The sequence below is a fragment of the Cololabis saira genome, chromosome 7, assembly GCF_033807715.1.
Source record: "Cololabis saira isolate AMF1-May2022 chromosome 7, fColSai1.1, whole genome shotgun sequence".
In the NCBI taxonomy this organism is placed as follows: domain Eukaryota; kingdom Metazoa; phylum Chordata; class Actinopteri; order Beloniformes; family Belonidae; genus Cololabis; species Cololabis saira.
The window spans coordinates 29,113,645-29,137,140 of NC_084593.1; the positions used below are offsets into that span (position 1 = coordinate 29,113,645).

A 23,496-nucleotide genomic window follows, 5' to 3' on the forward strand; every position below is an offset into this window, starting at 1 on the left:
CAAGTATTTAAAGCACTACCTCACTAGCAGTGCGGGTTTCCTTTCTTGCTGTGAGTTATATTGTAGATGCTGAGAGGAACCTGATGAGACTGCGGTTCTCACATATGCTTGAACGGATGCTGTTACTGTTAATTCACTTCTCGAGGTTCAAGAGAGTGCCACACGAGAGTGGCGCCGCAGTTTATGGTAAACTGAGTTTATTTGGGGGATTTTTTTCTATTCTTCCTACAAAAGACTTGAAGTTTAGAGATTCTATGTTTAGGAGAGGAACATTGCTCGTTCCTCGTGAGGTGCTGTAGTGTAGATCATTAGCTGTGTTGTGTGTTCTGGATCACTAACCAGTTTTGGAAGCTTCCTTCTTTTGTCTTCTGCATTTTTAAAGGTGACAGTGTTTACTTCCCCGAGCTGCTTTGTTTAGTTTGCTTCAAGGATTTTCCAGGGTATTCAGATGAACCCATTCTTCCCTCTGCACATGTGAAACATGTTCCCCGAGGCACCGGCTGCAGCAAAAATCCAAAACACAATACAGCACCAACCTCTGTGTGGAATAGTTGATAAGATGCTGTTTTCACCAAATTCTGCATCTCTTTTTCTTCCAAACATACTTTCACCCTCTGCAACCCAGAAAATGCTATTTTAACTGCATCAACCTGCAAATGCCTTAGGACTGTAACCGATGCAGAAGAACTGAGCTGTCATGTGCTTTTCTTATCTGGGGATGTATTTAACTGGGACCAGATGACCTTTTCAACAAATTAAATTTAAAATTTTTACATAATTGCATCTACACTCGAAACACCCTGTAATTGATTTAACTACTAAGAAGTTACTTTTTGTTTTGATATATGTCAACAAGTGTGGCTTCCAAAGAGAGAATCTGAATGTGTTTTTTAAAAGTGCTGTTAAAACCCTGTAGTTCTTTCATCAGCTTCCATCACACAGTCTTTCACTTATTTTTATTCACACTCTTTCTTTTATAAATTATGAGACGAGTGATACAATTAGGGAAATATGCCTCTCTCAAAGATGCATAATATGGTTCACTGGAATTCACAATAAATTCAAGAGTCATAAAAAACTTTGTTCTTATTAAAATGTATATTGTCAGCAGTTTTTTCACTGTTTAAATTCTCAAAAAATAGACTATATCAATGATTGTAAAAGTTGAAATTACACAGACATACACACACACTCATTTTATATATATATATATATATATATATATATATATATATATATATATATATATATATATATATATATATATATATATATATAAATAAATAAATGAATGTGTTGACATAATTTACTAATAAAGAACATCATATCATGCCATGTTTCTTCATAATGGATCATTTCTTTCCATTTTAACTGGTTTCCAAATATAAAACCTCTCAGTAATGCATTAGGCCCCGAAATATATTTGATATTTACAAAATAATAAGACTTAACAATCTTGGCCCTGGGTCTCATCCACGAAACATCAAACGTTTGAGAATCATCTTCGTTGGAAAGCACAGAAGGAAAACATGCCCCACATTCTCTGTGGTGTCTTTTTTTTCTTTTGAAATTTAATCTGAGATTTGAATTATTGCTCTCTTTCCATATTTTACCCCACTTTCCTATTTGAGAACAAGGATTTTTTGCCACTTTTCTGTCTCAGAAAATAGAGCAAAAGGAGAGTATGTACACTTTTTTCTCTGATAGAATAGAAAGTCTGGTGAGACGCTGATTGTTTACCTAATTTAAACATCGAAAGGGTTAAAAGTTAATGACTCAAGATGCTAGATGATCCAGATGTTAAAGACTCAATTACAAGTTTAGATTTCCTTTGTGCTTCTATGTCATTTTAAGGAACATTAAAAATGCAGCATAGTGATTAAATCTCTCTGATAAGCTGCTGACAAACACACACTAATTAACTTTCACTGTGACATTTTTGACCGTTTTACCATCGAGACAGCTGCAGAAAACCAAACTCCTTTTCCAGTTTCCTGTCGTATCCTCCTCGTTACCAGAGGCTCGGGTAAGTAGTTTCACCTGAGGGGTATTCCAGGAAGCGGGTTTAGTGAAAACTCTGAGTTTGTTAAGCCTGAGATCAGGGAAATCCGGAGTTTTCAGTTCCAGAAAGCGATTTAACTCAAACTCTGAGTCAGTTACTATGGCAACTGACCCTGTGAACCTAACCTGCTCGCTAGCAGGTTTACTTCAATAAAGCCTGAGTTTCTCTCTGACTCCTCCCTCCTGCTGAGCCTGAAGCAGGTATCTGACATGGGGTGTCCTTTCCTCCGGAATCCAATTGAATCCGAAGCCGAAATTATTCGCAATGCCTTACGACAGGAGAGGATGTTAAGACCAAGACTGGATATTTTTTAATTCCCTGAAGAGTACCTCACAGAACGTTAGTTTTTAGTCACGCTCTATTATTTACCTGAACAACATTCTCTGACCATACATATCCAACATCACAAACCGCGGACGTGCTCTCAGTTCTGAGCAAATTCTTTGTGTTGCACTTCGTTTTTTTGCCAATGGAAGTTTCCTCTACAATATTGGCGACGCAGAACACATTGGCAAAGCAACTGCGTGTAGAGCCGTGAGGAAGGTTTGCCTTGCACTGAAACGCCTACTACACGTATTTGTAGTTTTCCCTAGGCACAAACCTCTTAGGACCATCAAAGAGGAATTCCACAGGATTGCAGGTGAGTGATATAGAAATAATTCTGCTGAAGGTGATGATATTTCAAATGATATTCTGTTAATGACATTTTGCTGCTACCTCTGACTGGGATCAATAATTAGGGCCCGAGCACCTTCAGTGCGAAGGCCCTATTGTATCTGTAGGAATTCTTTTTCTTTTTCTTTTTCTTCTGACGAAAGGAGGGCCTTTTTGCCCCCCTAAACGTGCCCAAAAAGTCACCAAATTTTGCATGCAAGTCAGGCCTGGCGAAAAATTTGATATTTAATGGTTTACATTAATAGGCGTGGCAAAATGGCTCAACAGCGCCCCCTTGAAAACTTTGTGACTCAAGCCCCACAATACGGTTTGACGTACATGCACGAAAATCGCTATTAATGGTTTACATTAATAGGCGTGGCAAAATGGCTCAACAGCGCCCCCTTGAAAACTTTGTGACTCAAGCCCCACAATACGGTTTGACGTACATGCACGAAAATCGCTACACACCTGTATCAGCACACAACTTAAAGAAAAGTCTCTTGGCGACATGGCCGAAACCGAATAGGAAGTCAGCCATTTTGAATTAATCGTGTCACTTTGGCGCAATTTATACCATTCCTTCGGCAGTTAATACGGCCCGAACCGTAACGTGCCCCCAAGTGTGTTATACATCAAAATGTGCGGCTCCATCCTGCGACAACACGCATTACTTTTCTCTTTCAAAAGCGTTACCGTGGCGACGCTAGACGCCAAAAAGCGCGCCCACCCTTCATCTGGTTGGTTCAGACCGAAAAAACTTTGCGCCTGAAGCCCCAGAATACGGTTTGACGTACATGAACGAAAATCGGTACACACCTGTATCATGTCGCAACTTAAAGAAAAGTCTCTTGGCGCCATGGCTGCCATTTTTAACATTCTGAATTAATCGCGTAATTTTGGAGCAATATATGCCATTCCTTTGAGAATTAATACGGCCCGAACCGTAACGTGCACCCAGGTGTGTTATACATCAAAATGTCTATCCTGCGACTACGCGCATTACTTTTCTCTTTCAAAAGTTTTAACGTGGCGACGCTAGACGGCAAAAAGGGCGCCCCCCCTTCATCTGATTGGTCCATATTTGATAGTTCCCCAAAAGTCACCAAATTTTGCATGCAAGCCAGGCCTGGTGATAAATTTGATATTTTATGGTTTGCATTAATGGGCGTGGTCTAATGGCTCAACAGCGCCCCCCGGAAAACTTTGTGCCTCAAGCCCCACAATACGGTTTGACGTACATGCATGAAAATCGGTACAGACCTGTATCATTTTGCAACTTAAAGAAAAGTCTCTTGGCGCCATGGCCGAAACCGAACAGGAAGTCAGCCATTTTTAATTTATTGTGTAATTTTGGCGCAATTTATGCCATTCCTTCGGCAATTAATACGGCCCGAACAGTAACGTGCACCCAGGTGTGTTGTACCTCAAAATGTGCGTCTTCATCTTGCGACTACGCGCATTACTTTTCTCTTTCAAAAGCATTACCGTGGCGACGCTAGACGCGAAAAAGCGCGCGTCCCCTTCATCTGATTGGTCCATATTTGATAGTTCTCCAAAAGTCACCAAATTTTACATGCAAGCCAGGCTTGGCGATAAATTTGATATTTCATGGTTTGCATTAATGGGCGTGGCCTAACGGCTCAACAGCGCCCCCTAGAATACTTTTCTCTGCCATAACTTTTGAATGGTTTGACATAAAGAGTCGTGGGTGGTGTCATGGGACTCGGTATAGAGTCCTTGACCATAATTGGTGAAAATTAGCCCCGCCCCTTCTTCTGATTGGTTGTCCCTATTTCCTGCTATAACTTTTGAATGGTTTGACATAGGAAGTCGTGGGTGGTATCGTTTCTGATATGCTTATGGGGGGCGGTGGCCGTGAGTGCGAGGGCCCGTTCATCGCTGCTTGCAGCTTTAATTAGGTTTTATTTTGCAGGACTTCCAAATGTGATAGGCTGCATTGATGGCACACATATCCCCATCACTGCTCCTTCCATCAATGAAGGAGACTATGTGAATAGGAAGTCCTTCCACAGCATTAATGTGCAGGTACATTGACTACTGTCTTACAATAACAGAGACTATACATCACAATATACTGCGACTAACGCCTCATTCTCTGCACTGCCAAGATCATATGTGATGCTGCGAACGTCATCACAAATGTTGAAGCCAAGTGGCCCGGCTCCGTGCATGACTCACGCATATACCGTGAGTGTACCCTGAGCAACAGATTTGCACATGGTAAGTAAAGCTTTGTCCAAATATCATTCCCTTGTCTCCCTCTTTTAACACACTCAAAATGTATTCACTATATAATTACAGGAGAGTTTGATGGCTACCTGCTTGGGGACAGAGGGTACCTATGCATGCCCTCTCTTTTGACCCCTTACCCTGACCCTGAGCCGGGCCCCCAACAGCAGTTCAATGTGGTCCACTGCAGGACTAGAGGCCGGGTAGAAATGACATTAGGCATTTTAAAATCCCAGTTCCAGTGCCTGCGTAGACTCAGGGTATCCCCAGAGAGGGCTTGTGACATTATAGTGGCATGTGTTGTTCTCCATAATATTGCCACTATTAGAGGAGAGCAACACCCTGCCATACAAATGGATGACCCCGAGGAAGACCAGCCCATCCACCCTGCAGATGTCCAGGATGGAAGAGCGGTCCGGGACATAATCTGCCAGAACCATTTCAGGCATTAAGCTTCAACTGTGAAATAAAGACAACATTTCAACAACTTTTCATTTCTTCTTTATTTCCTACAAATACAAATGCAACAGTCATTATTCATAGGCCTATATTATTCCAACAATCAACATATTTCACCTGTGCCCATGCACCCACCTCTAATCTGTGTTTGAGTATTTCTATCTCCAGATCTGCTTTTCTGATCTGCCGGTCCAAATATGACATTTCCTTGTCCATTTTTGCCATTTCCTTGTCCGTTTTTGCCATATTTTGTATCAGATGCAGTCTGTAAACCTCCTTTACTGGTAACTGTGGAACCAGATGACATAAGGATGACATTAAATTCTGCAGTTACATGCAGAAGTACCCTGGTATATTTACTGATCATCTCACTGTGTCAATCTGTGCTGCAGAGGTTGATGGACCCTCCTCCTGGTAGTGGCCAGGCACGTTTTGTTAAAAAGGATAAGAATGTGCAGGTCGTTTCATTATTTATTCACATCACTTCAGTGTACATGTCAAACTCCAACTTCCACACAGGAATGTCAAGAAATGTGAATGGTAAGAGAACTATCAGTGGTTACCATACATAATATTGAGATGTATAGGGTCTACTACCTCTGTAGGCCTCTCCCAATCCCTCTCCGTGGGGGCAGACACTGTGTCTTCATCATCGTCGTCGTCGTCGTCGTCGTCGTCGTCGTCGTCGTCGTCGTCGTCTCCACCATCCTGTGATGAAGACAAGCATTCTGTCTCGGTATACTTCAACAATATGTGGCAAAATCTCTGGAGTATTGAGTACTTACAACTGCAGGGAGGTCTGTTGTAGCAGGATGTTCCACGAGACAGAGAACACCATCAGTAACTGTTGGGAAAAATGAAACACCCATAACAGATGAATGAATAAAAAAAAAAATATATACATACACACATATATATATAAATATAAATACACACTTACAACGTATGTAAGCGCTTGTGTCCTGGGGGGTGAGTGGCTCAGATGAGCTCCCTCCAGGAATGGCTTGAACCACTGGTCTTCCAGTGTTCTGGCTCAGGGCCAGCTCTTCGGCAACCGTCAGTGGCGGGGCCGGTGGCCCTCCACCAGTTTTGCGCGCCTCTGCCCTCTTTCTGTTGGCTGAGCAGAACTCAACTGTTAATTGGGATAAAGCCACTATACATTGAAATGGCCACTGAATATGTATGTATGCTGAATATATCAAATATGATTAAAACTGAAGTGAGGTACAATCATAGGCCCAACCAAATTAGGCCTTACCTGTCTGAATTATGTTTTTATGTTTAATCTTCAACTGCTGCCAAGTGCGCTTTGCGCCTGTGGGGTTGCATCTAAATGACAATAACATTTAATTCAATACCATTCCAACACTGTTTTCGTCTGTAATATTATAAGACAGTGTGCTTAAATGTTAAATGAATACTGCATTCAAACTTACGCATTGACTCGGGCAGCAATTTTCTCCCACGCTAGTTGTCTCTCTTTGGCTGCTGCAGTTGTGTTACCTTTTTTCCTAAATATTCCCTCATACTCGCCATACGCACGGATTAGAACTTCTGACTCCAGTGGCGTGAAGTATGTCGCTCTTTTGTTGTTGCCGGTTGCCATGGTGAATCGTTGTATCAGGGCTCTACTGATGATGGCTTTTTATTTCCCTCACGCACGCGCTTAACTCGAGCTTAACAAAGTCAGAGTTGATTGAACTAACTCATATCAGCTGTTCTGGAACCGGAAACTCCGACTTTCCTATCTCAGGTTAAGTCAACTCGGAGTTCAGGTTTAAACTCGGAGTTTGTTGAACCTGCTTCCTGGAATACCCCTCTGGAGTTAAGCGCGTACACCACAACTATAAAAAGCCAGCATCAATTGAGCCCCGATACAACGATTCACCATGGCAACCGGCGACAACAAAAGATCCACATACTTTTTTTTTTTTAAACTTTATTTAACATTTCAATTTACAAAATCCCTTTGAGCAAACATTAGTTTGCATCTGAAGATCCACATACCTCACGACACTGGAGTTAGAAGTGTTAATACGTGCGTATGGCGAGTATGAGAGCATATTTCGGAAAAAAAAAAAAACAGCTGCAGCAGCAAAGGCGTGGGAGAAAGTTGCTGCAGTCAATGTGTAAGTTTGAATGCAGTATTCATTTAACATTTAAGCACACTGTCTTATAATTTTACAGATGAAAACAGTGGTGGAATGGTATTGAATGAAATTTTATTGTCATTTAGATCAGGGGCAGCCGCCACACCTCGGCTTCAGGGGAAAATGTAAAGGTTTTTTTGTATACATTTATGAATTACTCTGTGTCTATTTATATTGATTTATTCTATTACTTAATACATATAAAATAACTACAAATCATATCAGAACAACATGATGGATTTCACTAGGTATTATCTTTCCCAACACTTGTAGCCCCCTCATATCTTGAAATGTGATGTCCCAGCATCCCTGAAGACAGTGGACGCTATCAATCTCGTTTTTAGCACGCTCTGCAGTGTTACTAACTTACAAAAATGAAAAGGAAGCAGACAACCACGCAATTTAAAAAAAAAAAAGAAAGGCGGCAAGTGATGGTCCAATGTTGCCTCAGCAGCAGAAGATATTAACGAGGCTGTTAGCCACTGATGGATTAATTATGCTCATCTTAAGGTAAGATATCAAATCACCCTACCCTCTTATAAATCTGTTTAAGGGAAATATTCAACTTTTTTTTTTACTCTCTCTCTTTCTGTCTTCTGCCCCCTCCCTCTCCTTTTTGCATTTGGACTTTAACTGTTTTAAGTTAAACTCGGATGTCCCTGTGATATTGTTGCACTGACATAGTGAATAAAATACGGATGTGTATTGTGTAAAGGCCCATTGGCTGAATTGACGCCACTGAGGGAGGAGACGGAGAGAAACTCAGGGTTTATTGAAGAAAACCTGGTCCCGACCAGGTTAGGTTCAGAGACTCTGTTACTACGGTAACTGACCGAGAGCTTAAGTTACCTCTCTTTGTGAAACAGGCTAGAGTTACCCCTCTTTCTCTGGTTTGCGTTACCTCCCTTTGTGAAACGGAAAACTCAGAGTTTCCCTCATTTCAGGGTTAACAGACTCAGAGTTTTCACTAAACCTGCTTTGTGAAACGGACCCCTGTTGATCACTATTGTTGTTTATTTGGGACTTGGTGCCATAAAGTGAAACGCCGTTATCAAGAGAGATGACCAGAACGGGAGTCAAACGTGGTTTTTGCTGACAGTGGGATTTGGGAAAACGCTTCCAAAAAAGTTTTCTAAGTGAATTTGAAACTGACATGGAAATCCCTTTTCTGTGTCTGGTGTTACTGGTCAAGACCTGACAATAGCAGCCCATACAAACGCCTTTGGATGCAATACAAGATAATTCATCACTTTTAAAAGCTGTGTAGAGCTGTTCTCATAACACTACAGTCTTTATTTCAAAAGAAAGAAGTGAGACAAAGTTAGAGGTGATACAAAACAAAAGTTAACTGATGGAAAACATATTTGTCACACTCGTGTCGCAGCATTAATGCGATGTCCAGCGCTCTTCTGGTCAAAGTTCACAGTAGTATATCTCATTTTTAATCAGTCATTCCGTTTGTCTGCCATAGCTTTCATCTACTACTGAGAAAAACTTTACTGAAAGAATGAATCCAATATTTACTTTTGTAAACCAGGAAACATTGCATTTGGTGAGATTCTTTGTTAAAACACGTCCAAGAAATAAAAGGCTGGATCTACCATCTACTGAGGACACCCACTAGTTCTGCGTAATATATCTCAGACAAAAGCTTGTGACAAAAAAAAAAAAGGGTATAATGTCTCAGAAATCGGTCTAATTATTGTTAACTAACCTAACATCATAACACAGAGCCCCAGAAAGCATCTGCGGCTTCCATACGAAGACTTGAACAAGGAGAAGAGTCGGTGTGTGAGACCAGACTGAGGTGGTGCTTCAGGACAGCAGTCGATGGGAGGAGGCAGTGAGGTTGAACAGTAGCGCGGTTTCATTATACAGTAAATATACAGTCAATAAAACTGTTCTTTTAAAACCCAGAGTACAGTTAAAACAATAATATTTACACACAGCTTTGAGATTAACACAGAAAGTAAGTTATGATAAAAGAAGAAAAACAAATATTGCTCTCCTCTTCTTCCCCACCGACGTCTTAATATTGTACCTTACTTTTGCCTCGTGTTTCTGCCGTTTGGTCTGTGTGAAAAACCTGCTCTGAACTTCAAGGAAGAAACCATTTCTTTCCGTCATCAAGATAGACTGAAAATAAATGCATGTTTCTTATTCTCATTTGGATTGCTCATGTGACACAACATCACACTCCCATTTCAAAACACAGAACCAAAAAAAAGGAATGGAAATATTTGCAAATCATTTAAACCCCATATTCAACTGAAGATGGTGCAAAGACTTTTTCAGTTTTGTTGGTATCGAGGAATATTTACATCCGTGCTACATCAGCCTTTTTTCTTTTGAAAGAAAAATGTTTCCATACGAGCACAACTCCCTCCAGCTACATGCAACACACATCACAAAAGAGGGCAATTTTCCACTTCACCTTTGTCCATTATTGTTGAGCTTGGATCCAGAGAGAGGGAAGAACCAGGGATGCTTCTTCTTTCTCTGGTAAACATCTAACCTGTTCCTCATTCATGGTTTTGTCATGAAGCCAGTGGCCTGACAGCTCCTGGCTCCCTCGTTCCTCCACACCTGACCTGCATCTGCAATGAACCACCTGGTCTGAATCAGCTCATCACTCACCTGCAAATATCCCCTGGCTTCAGCTTCAGTCCCTGCTGGATCATCACTGTGTTTGGTCTTTTGTTTGAAGAAGAGCATTAGCAAGTTCATACTGAACTATCTGGATCTTAACTCCTGTCACCTCTAATCCTTACCCAGTCCTTTACCTGCCTGCCGGCTAGTCCTTCTGCCCGTCCTGCATCACCTCCGTCAGCTTGCCTGCCCGGTCACCACATCAAGTGATTTAGATCAGCGGTCTAGCTCTTCCCCCTGCCTCACCAGCAAGAAACCATTTCCCTTCAATCCTCAGAGTCTCCGTCAGGGTTTCTAGCTAAAGCATGACAGGTTTCAGAAACAGCATTATCTGTTTCTCATGTCTGAGGAGCCAAAGATCCCAGCAATCATGATTGTGATGTACCAGTGCAGATTCTCAGTCTTCCAGGCCTGGTAATTGGCAAAGTCTTCTAGATGGAAGGCGAAACATCCAGTTGCCTTCAATTCAAGCATTTAGGGATATGAAGTTCCATCATTTATGGAAAATTTGAGAACTTAAAACTACATCAAGGGAAAAATATGTTCTGAAATTATTTGCAAGCAGTGTAACGAAAACCTGCCATTATTTATTTTTGAAATATTGTGCTACTGACCTGTAGTAAAAGAAACCTGCTTAGTTCTGGGATGTTGCTCCAGATGTTAATGCACCACACATCTTTGCAGTCTTTTCTCCTCTAATCCACTGTCTGTGCCTGTAAATGGCACTGAATTAAAAGAAAACACAGTTTTTTTAAAGAATGATAGCTTGATTTCTATATTTCAGTTAAATATGGGATTGAAAGTATTTGCAAAGGACTGAATGTTGTTTTTGATTCACATTTTACTGTACACCACATCCTAAAGCCTTTGTAAATAAGATTCTAATTTAATAGGAATATGTTTCCTGAATTGTTCAGTGGTTTACATTATTTAGCATGACTGAGCTTTATGAAACTTGATGTTCACCAAGATTTTAAATACTTTAAATGATTGTTTGTTATGATGATACACTTCAGAGGCCACCTCCTATTAAATGCAGGTCCAGGCTGTCAGTGGGGGACTACGCTCTGTAACCCCTTCCCCACTTCTTCTTGTAACTTGTTCATGGCCTCAGGTCCTTCACACCTTCTTCCCTCCCTCCATCACGCTGCAACCAGTTATGTGAAGTCTTTGGAGACGGCCTCGATGAAGTTGGGTGCTGACATGAGGATGGTGAAAGTGCAAATGATGGAGAAGAGCGAGAAGGCCACCAGACACAGACGGTCAACCACTGCTGCTGCAAACTTCCACTCGCCGCAGATGGCCTCCGCCTCGTCCTGGTCCCGGAACCTCTGGGCGATGTACGACACCTCCTCCAAGATGTGCAGGATCTCTGGCGGGGGGATGCTCCCTCCCATCCCGGCTCCACCTCCCACTCCCAGACCTCCCATACCGCTGTCGGCTCCTCCTGCCGGATCGGCCTCCTCGCTCAGGGAGCCGTGGGCACGGCCCCCCAGCGCAACCCCAGAGTCGCTGGAGGGGGGGCAGTGTGGACTCTCCATGGGATGGTAACTGCCAAAGTAGAGGCTCATGGAGCCGTTGGAGGTGCCTGTGGTGCACGGTGGGCAGGAGGTCTGGGACAGAGGCACGGTGATGCTGGGCATCGTTCCCATCTCTATGGAGCTGGTTCGGGAGTGGTGCTGGGTGGAGTGATGGTACTTGTATCGGGGCCTCTTGCGGTCTTCACCAGGCTGCTTCATACGGAGAAACCAGGCACACCAGTTCAACAGAACCACCCGGACCTGAACAGAGTAAGACGCCGTCAATAAACACACTTCATTTCATAGAATAGAATAGAATAGAATAAACTTTATTGATCCCCCAGAAATTTACTTGTGCAGCAGCAAACATACATACTCTCAACAATTTTACAAAAATATACGCGAAGTATGAAAAGGTATAAAAAAGGTATATCCTAAAAAAAAAACAAAAAAAAACAATAAATAGCTAAATAATAAAAAAAGAGCAATATAAAAAACTGAGCAATGTACAAAATAAATACTAAACCTGAAAAACGAATAATATATACATGTGCAAAAATACCAGTGAAGTATTTAGAGGGAGAAGGTTTTTGCACTTTCAGAAAAACAGGTTATTGCACTCGAGTGACTAGAGTACATACATTTGAGCTGAATCTTTTGATGATTACTGAATGAACTGTCATCACTCACCCATTTGGGCATCTTGCCTCCGTGTGGGTCGTGATGGTGGAACTGCAGAACTATGACGGTCACCACCACAGACATCCCCACGATCATCATGGTGCTGGCAAAATACTGGGCTGTTGAGGAAAAGAAAACATTAACCATTGCTTTTGTGTTTCTGTGAATTACGTAAAAGGCCATGCATTTTAATTGTTTTAATTGAATTTTTTTTCTTCTTTCAGTTCATTAATAAAATCAAGCATCAAACAAAATGCAAAAAATATGAATTTTTGGACGCCAACAGAATTAATACAAGTAGCAGAGAAATCATGACAATACAGAGAATAAGAGTAAGCAAACAAACAAAAACAACAGAAGAGGAGGGATTAGTAAGCTTCCCTCGTCATCGCACTGATGATGTGGCTTTCAGCATGACCTAACTTCGCGTAGATCACTACACTCATCCTGACGTGTATGGCGCTTTGACTCAGTGAAGCTGATATGAAGTACTGTACAACAGACAGGAGTGGAGTAATATTTCAAAAAATGTTGGCGCACCATCACAGACACATACACTTTTATGTAGCAGTTGCTGATGACAGCTGAGAGAAAAGCAAAGTCCAGCTGCCTTCTTTTCAAGCTTTTAAGGACAACTAGGGGAGGAGTGTTAACGCTCCTGACATGTGCCTCTTCACCTCCTCCACAAAGCCTCTGAGTGGCTCGCTGAAGACCCTAAAGGATAGTTATTCCACTCTAATTCTTGGCTTCCTCCATTCTTTTGCTTCTTCTGATTTTTTTTGTTTCATTTCCTTTTCTTTGTTTTTTTTTAACCCCCTCGGTAGAAAATCCAACCTTCTGCAGCCCATCAAAGGTGCTGACGTCGCCATGTATCTGACTAACGTAAATAAGGGAACAATGTATTTATATCCTCAAGCTACTCAGAGAAAAGCCCAGCCAGACCCTGGGGTGTGTCTTCTATCGTTCTCTGTCTCTAAAGTACAGCTGTGAAGCTGGCAGATACACGTCAAATGGACACAAATCAAGAAATCAAGGCCTCTTATTTTGTTTTAATCAATTCAATGGACATTTTATGTCAAATTTCACCACTTATACAAATATTATGAAGAGACATATTAGATATAGTGGACATGTTTTTGAAAGATTTCAGGCGTCTATGTGGATTTACTTATTCTGGAGCAAGTGTCCATTCAAGGAACTGCAGTTTTTAGACCTTTCACGTTGCATTAATTTCTCAGCCTCACAGGTTGCCACAGTTTCAACATTTCATTAATTATAAACATCGTGCTGGGAGGTCAAAAAACTGTTTTCCACACTCACAACACTGAATAATGAATATCCGAGTGGAAGTGGGGAAAAAACTAAAACAAACAAACTGTTAAAATGGTAAGTTAACACGCAGAAATAAAACACAAGCAGTAATCACAAAGCAGGCATATCAGTCCTCATTCTGGAGAACAACAAGGTTATTTGCAGACGTTTTTCAGAGCCATAATTGCTTTTTCTACTTCCACACACTTAAAACTGTAAAGCACTCACGCAGACACAGAAATATAACCCACCAATGAGGGGCACAGAGTCAGACGTGGCGGGCATGATCTCGGCTACCAGCAGCATGAAGACAGTTAGTGAAAGCAGCACAGTGATGCCTGGAGATAAAGACGGAGAGACACGAGGAGAGAACATGAGCACCTAATTAATGACATGAGCAGGGTCACTGATGTACGAAATGATTCCTGTAATTAATTCTGTAGGTTATCGGCTCTCATGATGACAACCATTTATCAGCTGGTGGCACCGGCGATGTTCAAGGTGGCTTTTAAACACACCCCCCCATTATTGATGACTGCTCATAGTGACAGGTGGCAGTTCAATATGTCCCTGCCCTGATTGACTGGATTCACAGACAGGTGCTCCATTTTGCAGCTCAGTCACTGTGAGGTGATTTGACATGTGTATGTTCATGAATCTTTTCATTTAGAGTTAACTGTTAACAAAAGTTAACAAAAACATAGCACACAGTGTAAAATAGCAAGCAGAGGAAAGTGTAGAAATGTGTTTTGTCACTGGCCTGTGTTAATTGGCTATTGACAAATCTTTTTTTCTTTATGTGAATTTGTGGTCTTGCTCCGGTTATCGATTTTCAAAACGTCATTGCTCCTGTTACTTGCAATAAATTGCAAACTATTCAAATCGTAAAGATGATCTCACTAAAGAAATCAGATCAGGTTTACATGAATTGGAAGAGTTGTTCGTGATTAATTGATGTTGCTACAATATGATTACTGACACTTCCGAAGACTTGTGACAAACAACTCGCTTTTTTTATAATCTTGAGACATAATCTCGAGTAAATTTGAGGTAAATTTTTTGTATGATGTAAGCTGTAACTGTATGTGGTCAAAGAGATTGAATTCTCTTTTTTTGGGTCAAATAGAAAAACGCATTCCCCCAAATGTTCTTAAACTATTGATGGTTCGTCTCCACAACAATGACATGTTACTTATTGTCTGATATATACTTGACAGGAGATGACAGAAATCGTCCAACTACTGACATTTTTTTCAATAAGATAATACTTTCTGAATGAGAATATGTTCATTAAATCAATTTTAATATCAAAGTGAGACGACAGTAAACGATGACTGTTGATTCTGACCAGAAGTAGAAAGTTTGTGCTGTTTGTGGATGAGAACAAGGCAGTAGAATTTACGGACGTTAAAAATGTCATCTCCAATAAATAAGATGGTGATCACATTTTTCTAACAGTTTGCTAACAATACGCTTTACATCCTGCAGCTAAATTACAAAGATTCATGGCTGCAGTTTCAGTCCTAACAGCTTATTCCTATGGGACTAGTATTCCCTGTAGAAAAGGCTGTTCTCATAAAGCTCCTCTGCAAATATGCCTCTGGCTGCACTTTCACAGGTGCATGTGCAGATCCTTCGATTTTATGTGATGCAGTGTAAAGTAATTTAATGACTAATATGACAAATTGCTTTTATTATGCAGTAATACACTAAAATAATCATATTAATTTTGTTTAGGATGACAGTTATTGAGGGATATATTGTTAATTTTTGATACAGACACTATCAGCAGACATAGATCAAATAATCACTCCAGGCCACCTGCATAATGGGATGTTTGCATCCATCTCAAGCTTTGATGACAGCTATATCCCTGACATTGAGGAGCTTTTCTTAGCTCTCTCTCACCATGAAAGTTTGTCATCTTTTCCATATTTTTCTGGACTACTCCACACAGTGAACTACAACATGTCCTCATTTGGGTTGAGGTTATAAGAAAATGGCGTTTGGATAGAAGCATCTTATTCGGAGTTATGTACCCAAATGTAGATGTACTCACTGATACATGTATACATACTGTATCTGGAGAAAGTTCATACGTGTGTTTAGCACCCACTCTCACCCAGAGAGATCTTTTCTCCAGAGTCTGCAGGTAAGAGGAAGACCAGCAGGGCCAAGCCAGATATCAGCACGCAGGGAATAAGCAGGTTTAGTCCGTAATACAGAGTCCTGCGGCGCATAGTGACCGTGAACGTCACGTCAGGGTAGGGCTCCTTGCAGCAGTCGTAGTACAGCTCATTTCGCTTGGCGGGCACACCTGTAGGAGAAAGCCCCGCATGCAGGAGGGATGTTGTTGTTACTCAGTTTGAAGATTCAGATATGTTAAAATTGATCTAAACTGGAATGGCGTTTGATATTGCACTTGCATTAATTCTGCAGTGTACCCTGACTATCCATGTGGATGAATGAACGAATTTCATGGACAATATGAAATACACCTCACTCCAGAGCTCACTGAACCGAATCATATTCCCTCAGCCCCTTAACTAAACTTTCCACAGAAGTGAAAATCCCCTTGACCATGCTTGGAACTTCTACCTGCTCCTATTTCAACTTTATATTAAATAAAAGAAGTACCTGAATTATTCCGTACTGTGGTATGAAGAATTTTTCTCGCCTCCATCTCCATCTCTCATAACATGGTGTGCAGAGCTCACATATGGTGTGGCTCCATGCTTGCCAGAGTGTCAAACATTTCTGTCACATGCCATCTGGCCCTGTCTGACACCCATCTCCATCTAACTTTCACCCTGGGGGCCTCGACACTGGGATGGTCTCCTACACTATCCCAGCTGAAAACAGCCTACGTGGGAGGTTTTCCAAAAATTCACATCCTCCAGCTATAATTATTCAAATGCTCTGCCACAGTGAAAAACATTAATACCCACAGTAATTCAGCGTATTTCTGTATACAGGAAATCTGCAAAAGCCTGGTCACCATGAAATGTGTGAAAAATGAACATCTCTTACCCACAAGATCCCACTCTCCATTGGGTATGTAAGTGGACGTGTCCACATCAAGCATCTGGAGGTCCAGAAGCCAGCCGTTGTGCGTCCATGAGCCAAACTTGAGATCACACTTCTGCACATCGAAGGGGAACCAGCGCACGTCGATGTAACAGGTGCTCTTCAAGATGCCAGGGGGGATGTACTGACAGTTGCCTGACGCGTTCACCAGTACGTTGGTGTGGAACGTGGCATCGAACCGCTCGTCTGCACTGCAAACAGAGTAACAGAGATTGTCAAATTCAACGTGTTAGTCATACTGAAATCTATTGATTCTTGCAAAAAGGGATGTTGACGATCACATGGAACTCCAGCAGTGATTACAAAATTATATTTTGTAGTTTTAAACCGATTTTAAAATTGGTAATTTTTTATCAGTAAAGCTTTTCACTCATGAACTATTGTTAGTATTAGGCCCAATCTCAATACTCCCCCTACTTTTCTTCACTCTCCCTTCTTTTCTCCACTCGCCCTTCTTTTTTCCCTAACCCCTAAAAAAGAAGGGGGAGATTTTAGGGGCACTTGAGATCTAGGGCACTTGGCCCAGGTGCCTGTCCCATTTCTCCTACTCCCCCTCGTTTTCATCCCTAACCTGTACAGGAAGCTGAGAGCCAAAAGCTGTTTTAATTTCAGCTGTAGCGCTGTTAATATGGCACTTTATTAAGTTTGAATATTTTTTCAGGCATAAAGGTAACCTTAAGATCCGCAACCTGGGCTCAGTTTATCCAAATAACGCCTGTTAAGAAATTTGACCCGATATTTTCGGAGATGAGAAGAGCCGCCGCCCCCGGGGAGCAGCCTCAGCTCACAGCCCGAGAAGAGACGTGTCCGCCGGGTCAAGCTGCTCCGTCGTCCCGGAAGAGAAACTCTCTCCCGGGACGCAGCTCTGTTGAGAATTACGCTGGCTGAAATAAATCATTTAGGAAGATGTTGGTTTAATAGATGAAATCTAACAGTTGTAGCTACGCCTGTTAAGAAATTTGCTCCGAAATTTAGAGATTTCTGTCTGCTGGCTCCGGAGTTTAGGTCCGCGTTAAATAGACGTAACCTACGGCATCGCTTACGTAGGTTACGTAACCATATTCCGGCGCGATCTTAGCGAACAGCGGACAAAAAAAGGGATTATGTACATTCACTGAGTGAATATTATGAAAGTAAAATATTGGTTTGCGCCGAGAAATGTAATCAAAATGCATTTTTATGCAGAAACTAACTCAAAATATTGATTTTATTCCCCAAAAAATAAGAAATGTCCGCCATGTTTTTTTTTTTGATTCAGTCCGCAAATGACGACGAAAGGCATTCTGGGAAATTTTCATACCCCCTCGCTCGCCAAGTGAGCATCTGCAAACCCTCGATTTGAAGGGGCTATTCTCAGCCCCTAGCCCTCGTTATGCCCCCTCCCCCTAGGTGAAAAGAGGAATTGGGACACCACTACCTTCACGGGAACGCGCAAAAGTTAGGGTTAGTGAAGAAAACAAGGGCGAGGGGGAGTATTGGGATGCAGCCTTAATGTCTATCTACTGTATTTTTTAGACATACATCTATGAAAACACCTATACAATCCACTGTGACGTGACAACAAGTACTCACAACCTGCAATATGACAAAATATCAGTGACTCGAACTTAATTTGTGACAACTTTCAAAGAAACACCTGAGCTGCTTCATTTGAGGTTCTGCACCTCTGGAACCAACGTGGAACCAGAATCCACGTCCATCCATCCGTTTTATTCCTAGTTGGGGTCACGGAGGTATGCTAGAGCCTATTTCAGGTAAAAGTATAATTTGGAGCAGTTGCCAGTCCACATAAACCCATTTCTATGGGCAATTTAGAATAATCAATTAGCCTTTAGTTTTTGAGAGGAAACTGGAGTAACTGGTCCAAACCCACACAATGGGACAGGGAGAACATACGAACGCGACGCTGAAAGTCTCCAACTAAGACCAACAAGGAACATTTCATCGCTTAGACAACACTGTTAACCACTGAGCCGCCAGTCGCCTGGATTTGTAAAACATAAACTGTCAGATATTTTAACTTCAAGCAAGACTGGTATAAGTTACCAGTCTCCCACACACCAGTGAAACGCATTGACATTTTTGAACAAAATTACATTTGTATAATTTGGGATTAGCAAGGGAACCGTTGGGTTTGGATAGTCATTCTAAAGGAAATGTGTGCTTAGTCTCAGATTCACTTCAGCTCTGGCACTCTGGTTGAACTCAGTTAAGTATTTAAGAGTTGTTTCCCTGTGTGAGGTGTTGCAGTGTGAACTCCAGCGTGTGAGAGACAAAGTGTGAACCCTCTGAAGAATAATGGTACATAGCCAAGTTACAAAAGAAACAGACTTTCTGCTGTTCTGACTCTCGAGTGGAAGGCGCTACATCCTTCTTCACTGCTACGTTTTTATTAAAGCATGTTGCAGTAAAAAAAAAAAGACCTGCCCATACTTCAATCTTTTTTTTTTTATTACAACTGGATCAATTGCCCAGTGATCTGCATCTATTTAAATAACAAATCTTTTCTGTAACTGTTTGCATGGAGGAAGCAGGATAAAACAGGACAGCAACAAGTTCTCAAATCTTTAAAAACATCAGTGGTCTAAAACAAACTCCTACTGACTGCAACAATGAAAAAGATTCTTCCAAAACCATTAACATAAGGACAAAAAAAGGACAATACAAAGTCAAAATATCACCTGGTCAAGTCAATGTGGAAATATAAATAGTGTGTGTATTACATAAATAAAAAAGATAAGGAGACAGTAATTCACAGTCATTTTTTTATTAGAATGGAAAAATTCTGTTGTTTATGTCAATATGTTCACATTTAAACAACTTTCCCAGCAGCTGTGAATAAAAATATGAGTCAGGAAAAATAGACATTGATCACGAAAAAAACGGAATAACTTGCTACTTAAGTATCCTGAGCAGAATGGCAAATTGTTTAAGTTTTTTATAAACAAGGCATGTATACTAAAGGAAACTGGTAATATTGGAAAATGTTGTCAAAAATAAAAAAGAAAGCATCATAATACTCTTAATGATAAAACGTTGAAAAGTGACAATATTAGTAGTATAAACTAGTAAAATGGAATAGACTTTTTTAATGATAAATTATAATATAATTTCATTTATTTATATTACGGACAGAACAGCTGGGAAGCCATGCACTGACATGCAAATCATTCAAACCTTATATTTAAGTAAAAACGGTAAAAACACAATGGTATCAGACATTTTCTGTCTGATTTGCAAAATCAGGTCAGCACCATAATAAGGTTAAAAACATACATGGCAACGATGATTCTTCCAGAAGTAAATGTGTAGTATGTGGAGTAAGTAGTTAAACAATATACAATTATTGTTTGCAAACACTATAAAATAAAATAATACATAAGTGAATCAAACTGTAATTTTCATCTTCAGTTGTATGCATCTGTAGGATTAAAAGTTCTGAGAACCTCCTACATGTACAAGCTCCAGAAAGGAGCTTCTAGAACCTTAAATCGGGGTGTGACACTCCAGTCCTGAAGGGCTGCTGTCCTGCATGTTTTAGATGTTTCCCTGCTCCAACACACCCTCATACAAATGACCGGGTCACTGGCAGACTTGTAAAGACCTTGATCACAAGCTGATGACAACAATGAATTTGAATCAGGTGTGTAGATGTAAGGAGACATCTAAAACATGCAGGACAGCAGCCCTCCAGGACCAGAGTCCAACACCTGTGCCCTAAATCATAAAGGATGAGCAGAGTGGTGTGATAAATCAAAACCTGAAATTATTTTCTAAATCACGTGCACACGTACACATCAGGACTCAAGAGGACGCTTGTTAACAGTCAACAGTTCAAAAGTCAGCATCAGCGGATTCACTGGCGTGCAGGGTTTGGACACCTTCCTGATCTGTACATGTACCATTAATGTCAAAAGATAAAAGTATTGAAAAAACATATACTGAAATTCAGACAATGCCAAATTCAGGGAAGATTTTGCTTAATTCAGCAAGACAATGTAAAGCTACACTCTCCAGGTATAAAATCAGCACATGTCAGAGGTAAAAGATTTTGCCAACCAGTGAACATATTCAGAGCATTTTATGATGATAATGTATAAACCATCCTGAGTTTTTGAATGAAGAGGTGACATAATACAGCAATAAAAATGTGATCAAAATATGCAAATATTTGTTTTCTGTTGAACAAAAAAGTTAACTCTGTCGTGTTCATCTGATATATTTCTGCTTATTATTTTTCTAATTCGGTTTCAGCCATAATGTCTGAGTTGTGTCCTTTAATAAACACAGTTAAGGAGTGCAAACTAAACTGCTATTGCAGCACATTCTTGTACTGCTTTATGTTGGGGTTTTCTGTATTAATGACTACCCATAAAACATTCATACCTTACTACAATAAACACATACATACTGTATGTAGGTTTTTTGTCAAGCCAGCGATATAAGAATTTTCATATAATTGTTGAATTTGTACTTTATACACTGAAACTTTACAGAGTGCATGCACATTGAATCACGCATGAATGCTGTGTATAAACCCGTGTACAATTAACCCAAACACACACACAACTCACCCCCTTGTGAGCAAGATAAGATTAGTGCATCTGAAACATCCTAGAGCTTAATTTACACTCACAAAACAACATAGTTTGCCTCTTGACAGAAGTTGTGGACAGGACACATTTTGTTTGCGCACGTCTTTTTCTTACATTAATAGACGTAGGTTTTTTTGCAGGACTATGTGTTGAAATTATTCCTCCACCCCGTGTGCTTTTTGCTATCAGCTGTGTCTCCAGGTGCTGGGACTCTGATGTGTGGGTAGACCAGTGCATAAATTATTTAAGCTTTGGCCTCACTTTATCTAAATGTGTGCACTTGCCTGAAATCAGTGTTTGTACGCCTCACAATAACGCAGGACCCGAACCGAGTATGTTTACGTTGGAAAGTACCTCCCGATAATGTAGGTTGGAACAACAAAATTGAGACACTAGTTTTGCTATTCCTATTTCCTTACAGTTCACACTGCATATAAAAAAAAAACCCAAAACAGTGTGGTTTGTGTTGTAACATTACCTCAGCACAGCTTATAAAATTTAAACCAATGCACTACAAAAAGTGCTTTTTACAATGTACAGACCATAATTATAAAAAATGCAAAGGGACAAGTGATATCCCTGGGAGAATGGGAAGTGGCTGTCTTTGTACGACACACAAACACACTCATGCACATACACAGAGGAAAGAGAACACTGTGGACACGTCAGAGTGGAGCAAGAGGGGAACAAACACTGACTGACGGTGACAATGGCGGCAGTGACAGCTTCCAGTGCCGTGGGACATGAATCACCAGGCTTCTCTCTCTTCCACTCAGCACCTGCTGCTTCCCTCACACAAGCCAGCTAACCAGCACACCCACCATGACGATAAGAAAGAGCTCACAAGGTGAAAGTCAAACAACTTTGGATGTGAAGGGGCAAGAAAAAGTATTTGAACACTTTGGGTTTCCCAGTGTTTTCAGTTATATATTTTTTTATGTCACTGGCTCTAACTCTGCTAAGATAACGTATGACTCCAGATAAAACTGATTCCTCCACCACCGTCTCATAGAAGATATGCAACATCTTGCTGTTTGCATCAGCATCGGTGTTACATTTCTGGTCGAGTCTGTAAAGATAAACATTGATGAATTTCTATTCTTCCACCACCTTCATCCCATGGAAAAGTGTTTCATATTCCTGGGGCCTCATCTATAATGCTTGCTTGCGCACAAAACAGGGCTTGAAAGATGCGCAAGCCACCTTCTACGCAAAGGTTGGGATTTAAAAAGAAAAAACTAACCGAAAAATCTGCATATCCCTACGGCAACCCTGACCCTCCCGTAGGAACAGTCATAAGATATGGGGAACTGGCGACGCAGGCGGTGAGGTGGTGAAATGAAGCCAGATTCATGTCATACTCTTAATAATGTCATCACATATCAGACTTATAATATAATAGCACTGATCGTGTCCCTCTGTGTTTGAAGCACAGCGTCAGTCAGGACGCTCAGCTGCTGCTGCTGGAGCCGCAGTGAGTGGGCTTGCCACCCGTCCCTCGAAATACGGAATTGTTACGTAATGGCCGCGTAACCTACGCCGTATGCTCTGCGTCGATTTAACGCGGAACCATAAATCAGCCTTGAGCAGCACTGAGGGGAGACGGGAGGGGAGGAGGGGGAGCGGGGCTCCCGTCCCATCTTCGCACAGTGTCTTGATGATTATTATTATAATTACAGGCTGAGCCTACCGTTAGTTCTTAATCTGTAAAAAGTGGGGGGGACAAAAACATGAGTTTGAAAAGTGGTGGGGGCATGTCCCCCCTGTTCCCAGTGGAAATGCGCCCTTGCGCCTCACAGCGTTTTATTTTCACTCGCTTTATTTAATACTATTTATTTATACTTTTACTGTGACCACCAAATAATGTCGTTTTCCTGTCCTCCGCCTCATCCACAACATCTCGTTCTCAGTCTCGTGAAATTTAGTGGCACGGTGGCTCGACACGTCTCATTCATTCTGACGCCTAAACAGGCTGCAGGAAGCCGCTGCGCATGCTCAGCAGGCTCATTCATATGCAAATACTACTTTGCATTGCCCATTTATGGTATGAAGTGGGCGTGTAGAGGGCGGGATAT

At 41.2% G+C, this 23,496-nt stretch overlaps 1 protein-coding gene and 1 pseudogene across 1 annotated transcript in view; one reads left to right on the forward strand and one right to left on the reverse strand.

Annotated features, from left to right (window-relative positions):
• Positions 1–2,271: 2,271 nt before the first annotated feature.
• On the forward strand, positions 2,272–5,421 carry LOC133447370 (putative nuclease HARBI1; annotated as a pseudogene).
• A 3,261-nt stretch (positions 5,422–8,682) lies between these two features.
• chrna8 (cholinergic receptor, nicotinic, alpha 8) overlaps positions 8,683–23,496 on the reverse strand; it is a 53,079-nt gene continuing 38,265 nt past the window's right edge. Inside the window, exons 5-9 of the mRNA XM_061725465.1 lie at positions 16,770–17,017; positions 15,862–16,056; positions 13,991–14,077; positions 12,438–12,547; positions 8,683–12,008 (exon numbers count right to left, since the gene is read on the reverse strand). Coding sequence (XP_061581449.1) covers positions 11,385–12,008; positions 12,438–12,547; positions 13,991–14,077; positions 15,862–16,056; positions 16,770–17,017 — 1,264 coding nt within the window. The 3' untranslated portion in view covers positions 8,683–11,384. The remainder of the gene's footprint in view (positions 12,009–12,437; positions 12,548–13,990; positions 14,078–15,861; positions 16,057–16,769; positions 17,018–23,496) is intronic.